Here is a 10,145-nt window from a genome sequence, read left to right on the forward strand (position 1 = left end):
GGGTCTTTTTATCAAGGTTGGGACAATATTGCAGAGCTGGGATTCGAACTTACAATCTTGCGACTATGGCCCGTATTCTGAAGTCGGGTTTAATCTAAACTGTGGTTTTAAGTTGTGGTTTAACTATGGAAAGCCATTTGTTACATAAATCTCTAACAATATAGGTGCCATGTATCAGCTCATTTGACTCCCAAAACATTATTAACTGCGTGGGAAGGATAAGTATGACAGTTGTCTTCACCATTAAAGAATTAGTAAGAGCACAGTAAACATGAGAAGCATTCACTGTAAACAAAACGTTGAAACGTTTGGCTTCCCATAATTTTAGCACAGACTTAGACCATGGTCTAAGTTAAACCCGACTTCAGAATACGGGCCCAAGAGTCCAATGCTCTAACGACGAGGCCACAAGACCCGTATACTACCAAGAACTTAATGAAAAAAGGGCTAATAAGTATGTTCAATTAGATAGTGCACTTTTACATTCCAGCATTGCCATAAATATCGTGTTTTCACAATTAAAACGGGGACGTATTCTACAACATAGTTAATTTATTGAAACTGCCCAATTAAATCACAATGAACAGCTGAGAGGCCTTTGTCAAAAATTGGTGAACCGGGACAGCAGATCGTCTTAAGATTCGAAGCTGACGAAACATTGCAAACTGTCGTTTGTCCAGAGTCACGGACGACACTGCTGTTTTGATTCACCGATTTTTCGACAAAGACCGCTTTGTCATGAAGAGCTTTTGACAATAGATTATCACCGTTCCAGAAAGCGTCTGCGTAGTGTTGCGAAATCCCCCTAATAATTTTGATCTTGCGATTCGCTCCTTTGCATCCGTAGTGGCAACCCAGTTAGTCGCATTTTATTAATTTTCTGCAGTATGAGCTTTTTCTTCTCGAGGACTTTTGTTACTGGAATTAATATATGCCTCAAACTGTAAACTAAGCTGTCCCTTTTAGGTGACATATTTCCTTCCTGAATGAATTACCACCTGTAGTTGTCATTAATGTGGTATATGTACAACATTGTTGCATGTTATAGTCCGATTTGCCCAGGGGGAATTCAAGGTTCAAATTGAGTGTCAATCTCCCACGTTATGTTTAAGCGCTTAATAGCTGTTACAGCCTTGGAATATACAATGCTATAGAAAGTGCACATTACGGCAATTTAACAAATTCGTTACTCCCATGTTTGTACATATCAGCATGACGTGCTTCATACAAAAATAAAAACTGAATCAATGTTTGGTACATGCCTAGGGGCCTTTTCACACGTGAATCTTAAATCATCATTGTAATGATGACTGCAGGCGTTCGTGATTCTAGTCATGACCTAGTTTGGTTTCACATGTGCTAAAACGCGTCATTAACCTTATTTTTCACTGGAATCATTCAAATTTCGATTTTTTTTTTTTACCGTGTGAAAGGGCGGTATGCCTCATTGACGATAGCTTCCTGACATTAATCAATTCTCCAAAGAAATAGGTCACACGTACGAAAGTCAGTTTACGTAGCAATCTGAGGCAGATAAATACACACACACAAAAATATTCGGGGATGAAGAGCTATCACGTACACTGCAAAAACTCCGGTGTTGATTTAACACCAGCCCGGAATCTATTATGTCCACACGAGAGAAGCATTGAAACAACACCAGTTTGGAATCAAACCGATGCTGTTTTGATACTAAATGGTGTTAAATAATCACCTATGTGGTGTTAGACTAATACCAAAATCGGTGTTGTTTAACACTTCTCTGGTGTGGACCTATATAAATTCCGGGCTGGTGTTAAATCAACATCGGAGTTTTTGCAGTGTAGAAAAATAATGAAATGCAAGTGACATGTGTGAATCGCCTGATATTCATGGCTATGCTTGAAAATAACAGTGCGCCGGTTGAACAAATGACTATTTTGCTTGATTTTGTTCTTGGTTGTGAATGCGGTGTGGGAAAGGGATGGGGTCTCTTGAGCCCGTCTCACACTAAGCGATCCGATGCGACACGTTTTTTTTTCAAGAAATAGCACTTTGCATTAAATATGAAAGATCCAAGGAATAAAAAATTTAAAGTTTGGCATGTTGTTAGGAAAACTACAATCATATTTTTACTTTGCGGCAAGCCCAATGGTCGCAGCCGATGATGACGTCATTACAATTTGGAATTGAATTTGTTTTTATTCATTCAGGGAGGATCTAACAGGACTGAATTTCGACTTCACTATTCTGAACTCTGATCTGTAATATGTTATTAGTTGGAATATCCATATTAATTTGAAATTCGGATCGCAACGAATTCGCATACAGTGAGACGGGCTTTACGTAAGCGATTTTCCTTCCTTTTTTTATGACCCGTATAATCTCTGCGAAAGATTGTTGAGGTATATACCTTATTATTACCCAGTGTCGGCAAGTCACATTAATAAAGTAGAACTTAAAGTCGTACATGTTTATTTATTTATTTATTCATGTTTTATTTGTAACAAATGAAAAAACAAGGTGGAGGGTAGTTCGATTCAGTTATAAAACTGCTTTACAACGAAGCCCTCCCCCTTTACAAACATAAAATAGACCATAAACATGATAATATATACATAAATACAAGTGAAAATTAACATTGTTTGCGTTATATTGCATTGTGCAGTATCGATCGTGAGTTTTCAGTACGGTGGAAGTGCCGTGGCCGAGTGGTCTAAAGCGCCTGTCAGACACGTGAAAGTCCGGGGTTCGATCCCCGACCACGGCACTAATGCCCGTGAACAAGGAATTTAATCGGCAATGCTCTTTCATCCTACATTCAAACAAATGGAAATTAAAAAAAAAAGCTAATGTGACTGTTTCATAGTATGTCAACTAAGCGAATTATTGACTTATCATGTTCTTCATGGCCTGTTTATTTCCGTCCTATTTCCATTTTAGATAATGTAAATTTAGAATGATTTACTTTCTTCCCAATAGTAAAGCAGTCGGATTTTCTGATTCAATTCAATCTCACCTTTTCAATATGAACAAACAACAGAAAAATCACTAAACAGTATCATCAAATTGCTTTTGCAATTGTATTCATTGGAATGGCTGTTGTAGAATGATGATGGGGTTTTACAGAAGAGATCGATGTAAGCAAAGATACTACCAGGGGAAGATTGCACACTTTGGCGAGTTTTTGAAACTCTCGACAAATGCTCATGGGGAAGGACGCCCACTAGCGTTGAGTAAATAAACATTTGCACATCGGCGCGGCACGCAGCTGTGTATAAAACATATAGGGAAAATGAGAGAAGGGATTTGGGAGAGGGCACAAGGGCGACGTAAGGGAATAATTCCACCTTTTATAAGCCAAAAAGCTCCGAAATATATTCATCTCTAATCTAAGAAAATATATTTGAAGAAAAAAATCTTAAAATGTAAAATATCGTCTATTCTTAACCCCTTCACCATTTCTCCCATATGTTTTGTACACAGCCAGATCGCGATACGCAAAGGTAAAAAAGGTCGCTGCTATAAAGCCCCTTTCACAATTGACGTACGACCTGTTTACGACCGCCTGCAACAGTTTTTTCTTGTTGTTGCACGATCGATCTCTTGGTGTCTTGCGAGCACTCGCAGTGGTTGTAGACGAACGCACGAATTTGAGGTGGTCGGAGGTGGTCGTGACTGGTCGCATCTGAATTTGAACATGTTCAAAATCCAAACGCGATCAAATACGATTGATTTACTCGCATCAGGTCGTACCATCGGTCGGGCGATCATCGTGTGAGTGTTGTTCAACGTTGTACGACTTGGTGCGAGAGATGACACAACTACGTATAGTCGCATTTAGTCGACTGGAGGTCGTACAACACTTGTACATGTGCTAGAGACCTACAGAGACCAGTCTTGCGACTGGTTGCGATAATATAAGACTGTTGCAAGACCGATCGAAATTACGGCTTACAACATTCCACTACCGTTGCAGTCGCATGTATCCGACCGTACAGCCCCTTTCACAATTGACATCCGACCAGTTTACGACCGCCTGCACCAGTTTTTTCCTGCTGTTGCACGATCGATCTCTTGGTGACTTGCGAGCACTCGCAGTCGTTGTAGACAGTCGCACGAACTCGAGGTGGTCGTGACTGGTCACATCTGAACTTTGAACATGTTCAAAATCCGAACTCGATCAAATACGATCGATTCACTCGCATCAGCTCGTATCCGGGGTCGTACCATCGGTCGGGCGATCATCGTGCGAGTGTTGTTCAACGTTGCACGACCTGGTGCGAGAGGTGGCACAACTAAGTAGTCGCATTTACTCGACTGGAGGTCGTACAGCACTTGCACATGTGCTAGCGACCTACATGTACAGAGACCTGTCTTGCGACTGGGTGCGATAATATGATGGGCCATAAGACTGTTGCAAGACCGATCGCAACGGCTTACAACATTGCACTACCGTTGTATGCGACCGTTCCCCTCGCAATCCCCCGTGCAACACTCGCATGTGATCGCACGAGCACAATAGGATCAAAAGCGACTTACTCGTGCAACGGATTTTACTGGTTGTTTTTGTTGTACGACAGCTGTTGCAACTGTGAAAGCCTCTGTGCGATCTTATGAGATGACTGGCGATTGATGCCTGTTGCAGCCTGTCGCACGACCAAAAGGTCGCAAATGGTCGTACGTAAATTGTGAAAGGGGCTTAAAGGGGCTTTCACAGTTGCTCGTGCGACCGTTTGCGATCACTTGGTCACAATATATGTTGCACACAATCGCAACGGTTGTACTTGTAAGCAGTCGCACCACCACTTGTGAAAGGGGCTTTACACAACGCTGTAGGGCGCTCTTCCCGAGCGTTTCATTGCGCGCTATATGTACTGTCCGATCTTCCCCTTGTAGTATCTTTGATGTAAGTAAAACTGTTAATAGGTCTGTAGTAATTGTCTCAACGTTGCTTTATCTTCTTTCAGGTTATTGGATAAACGATCTTGATCATCCATGTTTACGGGAATGCAAGGACGGTCATGAGCCGATGACGTGCGAGTATGACTGGACCGTGGAATCGTACTACTCCATGTCACGTGCCTGCTACCAATGTCCGTTCAACGAGTTCGATTGCCATCGGCCTCACTGCATACCCATGGCCGGTTACGCTAGACCCGTCTACTCGGTTAACCGTCGACTACCTGGACCGAGTATTCAGGTGACTTTAGTTTAACTCTTTGCACGCTGAATCGATTTTTTGGGGGTATAATAATGACAATTGTTTCCATGTTATTTTCTTTGAATCAAGATTTCCATATTGCACCATTGATACAAATGATTATTATTGTAGATGTCGTCCAAGAACTTTTGCCATTTATTAGCTTCTCTAATCTGAAGTTGGGGGAGGAAACTAATTTCGATTGTTGAATTTAATGATATTCATTTCGGCCGAATGGCATACCCTTGGCCGGTTACGAAAAGACCCGTCTACTCGGTTAACCGTCGAATACCTGGACCGCGTATCCGGGTGACTGATTTTAAATCAATTCGTTTCGGTTGCATTGCATGAACCATGGCCCACTGAAAATGAATAGATACAAAAACAAATCTTTACCCATGCAAAGTTGAATGCATCAGTCGCAGTACTCTTCTGAAGTAAATTTTTAGTCTATTCCATTTTTATCTATTTTCATTCCTAGGTTTGCGAAGATGATATCATCAAGGTCCATGTGCACAACCGGATGCAGAACGAGGAAGGGGAATCTGTACACTGGCACGGGTTTCATATGAGGGGCACACAGTACATGGATGGGGTGTCAAGGGTGACCCAGTGTCCCATCAATGCCGCCCATGACTTCACCTACAAGTTCACAGCAACCCAACCAGGTATGCTAGTATAATCCTCTCTATTCAGGAAGGGGGGTGGTGGTGCAGGATTTCATAAAAAAATGAGGAGGCGGGGCAGCTTGTCCCTCGCAATGACAATCAAGATCCAAAACGCGAGTAAATTCGAACGCGGCGCGACGCCCACATTACAGTGGCGTAATGAGCGAAATTTTTTAGGGGGCCAGATATGGCGTATTGGGCAAAATTTATTTTTTTTAAAGTTTTTTCAAGTGAGCAAGGCGACCGAGCAAAAATGTGGATATCTTTATTACAAAAATCAAATTTTGTGATAAAAATTGACATAATAAAAAACGAATATATTTCACTCTTTTTTCCCTTCTCTCTTTTGTCTTCTTGGACGTAATTTTTTTTGGGGGAGGGGGGCAAGCGCCCCAAGCAAAGGCCCCAAGCCCCCTTTCTGTACGCCCCTGCCACATAATGCACCCATACACACACAGCCCTCCCCCACACTCAGCACCACTTCATTACTTTTCCGAGGATCCAAATCAACCAGCCACTTAATAGTTTATACTCATTTTTTAAAGAAAAAACTATACTATCTTTTCTAAGATCCTGTTTACCATTGAATTAAATCTAAATCGAAATTAATAAAATCAAAATGGTTTTGATTTGATTTATCTATTTCCACATTCAATTAACAAAAGTATAAGCAAGTGTAATCATTTTTTCTTCGCATAACATAACAATAAGCAAATTACATAATGAATAACATATGCATACATACATTCTAACAATCTACATGTAATTGAAAATATTTATACCTGATAAATTTCTTCTTTTTTTTTAATTATTAAAACAAATAACAGAAAAAATATATATACATACATCGACATAATACATTTTGAAATGTGGGAGACCTCCATCTTAAGCTTAGAGCTTGAAACTGATAAAGGCGTCAAAAGGAAAGGGGAAGGAAGACCAGACAAACAGTGCAATAAAAGAGACTTATCTTTTATTGCACAAAATAATGGGAATATTACCAAAAAAGTAGATAGGGAAAGAAAAATTGAAATGAGAAAGTTATAATCATGTTGATAAAAGTGAAAGTGCAAGTGCATATATACAATCCACATACACTGTTTCCATGTGAATATATCATTGTGTCTATATAAAATAAGGTAGCTTCAGTAAAAAAAAAATACGTTTTATATATATATATATATATATATATGTGTGTGTGAGAGAAATTATATGTACAACAGCTTTGGCAACTCTTATAGTTTAAATATATTGTGAAAAAAAATGAATGAAGAGAACAACGGTAGGCGTAGCTTAAATCAAGGTTCCTCGGAGCTATCTGCCCTTTGGAAAAATTGGTGATGCCGAAAAATGTCTCTGCAGAGAATCGAACTAGGGCCCCCAGCTTTTAACGCCGGTGCCTTAACCATTAGACCACATAGACGGGTTAGTGGATGGGGCGACCCCGATCCGACTGACCGTCAGATAAACACATCTTCGACACCACCAATAAATTTCCTTTGTCGGGTGTATAATTATATTTACTCATAAGCTACTGGTCATACATGATTTGCAGGTAGAGATCATAACTTGAAATAAATTATCGACATCATAGTATGGACTGAATTGCATAAGCTATAAAAGAATGAACACAAGCCGAAGGGAATAAAGTAGATAAACAAAATGGTATGAAAACATCTAAAAATGAGGTAAAAAAAAGGAGTAAAAGAAAAAAACTCCGATATTTCGAGCATTGCTCCGTCTTTGTGTAAAACGATGTCAAAAAGTGCACTATACCTTAATTAAATAGTTATCTGTAAAGTGGTAGGTATGTGCCGTGGGCGAGACAAAAAACGGGGGCCTTGGAGCGGGCCCATTGTAAAAAGGAGGGTCCTCGCACTGTTATAAATTGTATCCTTAAAATAAAAGAAGTTCCTGCAGCAGAGTCTCGAGAACACCTGTAATCTTACCAGAATGCGTAATCTTACATTATATCATGTAAAATTACAGGAAATTGGTAATTGGTATATAGAACCTTACAAATTTCCTTAAATAAAACACCATTTTCCCCTTTTTAAACAGACCTGTTCTGTTAAATTGTAAAACAATTCCTGTTTTATGAATTAACAGAATGATTCTGATATTGCTTTCTGCAAAAAAAAAAAAATTCTGTAAAATCAGGGTCTTTTTAACAGTGCGGAACGGGCTTCGGAACTACAAATGTTTGTGAAAACGGGGGTCCTTGGAACGGGTCGCCTGCGTGTGAGTGCGTATGCATCCCAATGGAACGGGCATACGTGCATGCAGCTAGCCCTGCGGCACGGGCGCCGGGTGCGCTCGCGCAGAGGCGATGGTCGGACAGCGCTCTGCGGCCGCTTTTCACCAAAATTGCAGCTCATTGTAGCAGATCAATGCGGCCGGAACGGCGTAACGAAAAATATGCGAAGTTTTGGAGCGGATTTTTTTTTTTTCTCGATAAGAAGAAATTGCTATGCTTTGGAGCGGCTTTCTTAGTTCTTTTTCTCAATAAGACACAAATTCTATGCCTTGGAACGGATATTTGAGTGTAAGAATGGGGGTCCCCTCTGAGGCACATACCCACCACGCGCTGAGTGCCCCCCGGGAAAGCGCCAAACCCTCAAAATAGAAAGTGCTCAAGGCGTTGGATTACAGTGATGATTTAATAAAATATAACTTCTCCCAACTAGCAAAGGCAAGCATGTCTGGAGAGAGGGATACCAAGTAACTCCATTCGAACATCAATGCCATGTTAAGTGCATTGAACACAACCCTTTCCTGTAGGTCTAAACCATCGAGATCATAGAGCCTGATCACTACGTTACTATTTTTCATATCAACATTCGCTACATACACCCTGTCCTGCTCGTCCACGGCAGCATACAGGTAGACGCCCTCTGGAGCTTGTAGAGACTCACCAGCATTTCCGTTCCTGTCATAGACCGTCACCACGCTTGGATTGTTGTTGCATGAACTCGTGACGATCAAACCCGACCTGGTGGTAGATACCTGACATGTTATGTGCTTTGTTCCAATCTTAAGCCCATCTTTGACGAGATCGTAGATGTCAACCTGGTTTCTCAGGCAATAAGTTAATATTTCATCCAGTGGACTTCTGTTCAGCCTAAGATGGTGTTTTCCTCTGTTCGTAACGCGGACCCTCGTCTTCGAGCCGCTAGGAGAATATACGTGAACCTCTTCGGAACCCGTCGATACGCACAACGATTTGTCTTTTAGAAACACAAGGTCACAGCATGCCATTTCACTTGGTATGATCCCACACGGCATCTTTTCACCTTTTGAAGTAATTATATCTATGCCATATTCAGTACTCCCGTATCCGATGGCGACGCCGCGCTGGCATCCGAGTACTTAGTCATTCCCCACATTACGCTTCGCAGATCTACACACTGATGGATCTTTAACTTGGGATCTGATCCCGAGAACGACCCAATGTCAGGACAAATGACATCATCATCAGGTTTGAACCTCTTGCCCTCTGCTTTATTCGTATCAACAGTGAAATGTGTCGCAGACGAGTGCCCATGATGTTCCGCTGTGCCATCTAGGTCTAGACAATACTCTTGAGCAGACCTCTTCAGCTTAGTAATCTTCACGACAGATGTAGCTGAGGTGCTATCATTAACATCTGATATGCTCCCGAGGTCAAGACAAGACTCTGCAGCAGGATTGAACCTCCTATCCTTTACTTTCTTTGCAATAGCTTCCACGGAAATATGATCGGTAGCCTCGTTCAGCATAGCGTCTAGCTCCTTACAGAGCAAAATATGAGCAGATAAACTGTCTGTCTCAAGATGGCTCAACCTCTCATTATTGACCTTTACAATGGAACTACAAATACCTTTGATCTTCTGCATATTAGCAGACTTCAAGGCGTCGATTTCGTCATCGTCATCAATACCTCGCTCTAATGCATTGATTTGTTCCGTCAGATGTAGAAGATTCGCTTCGAGTTGTTCGAATTTGAAGCTGTAGGCTTCAGTAACATCGTCAAGAAGCTTCTGCACGGCAGTGCGTTGCTCACGACGATGAACTTCTAAGTTCTGTATGTTGTTCTGCAGTTGTGCTTTCTTAGCATCACATCTCTTGGTAAGGATGTTCACCTAAGCAAATAAACAAAAATAGTATGGAAAACTCTATAAGAAATGAAAAAGTACTGAAAAATAGTAATGAAAATATAAGAGGCTTAATAATTACAGTCAACAAGACTTACAATATTGCGAAGAGCATTGTGGCTCCCATCCTTGACACCCTTTCTGTTCATTGAATTGTTGGCG

The 10,145-nt window shown here is 41.0% G+C and overlaps 1 protein-coding gene across 1 annotated transcript; it reads left to right on the forward strand.

Moving 5' to 3' along the window:
• Positions 1 to 4,950: 4,950 nt before the first annotated feature.
• Positions 4,951 to 6,426, forward strand: LOC129278961 (uncharacterized). Its single transcript, XM_054915085.2, has 2 exons — positions 4,951 to 5,182; positions 5,664 to 6,426. Exons 1-2 carry the CDS (start codon positions 5,012 to 5,014, stop codon positions 5,862 to 5,864), a joined length of 372 nt encoding a protein of 123 aa, XP_054771060.2. The 5' UTR covers positions 4,951 to 5,011; the 3' UTR covers positions 5,865 to 6,426.
• The last annotated feature ends 3,719 nt before the right edge of the window (positions 6,427 to 10,145 follow it).

The sequence above is a fragment of the Lytechinus pictus genome, chromosome 16 (genome assembly GCF_037042905.1).
Source record: "Lytechinus pictus isolate F3 Inbred chromosome 16, Lp3.0, whole genome shotgun sequence".
In the NCBI taxonomy this organism is placed as follows: Eukaryota; Metazoa; Echinodermata; class Echinoidea; order Temnopleuroida; family Toxopneustidae; genus Lytechinus; species Lytechinus pictus.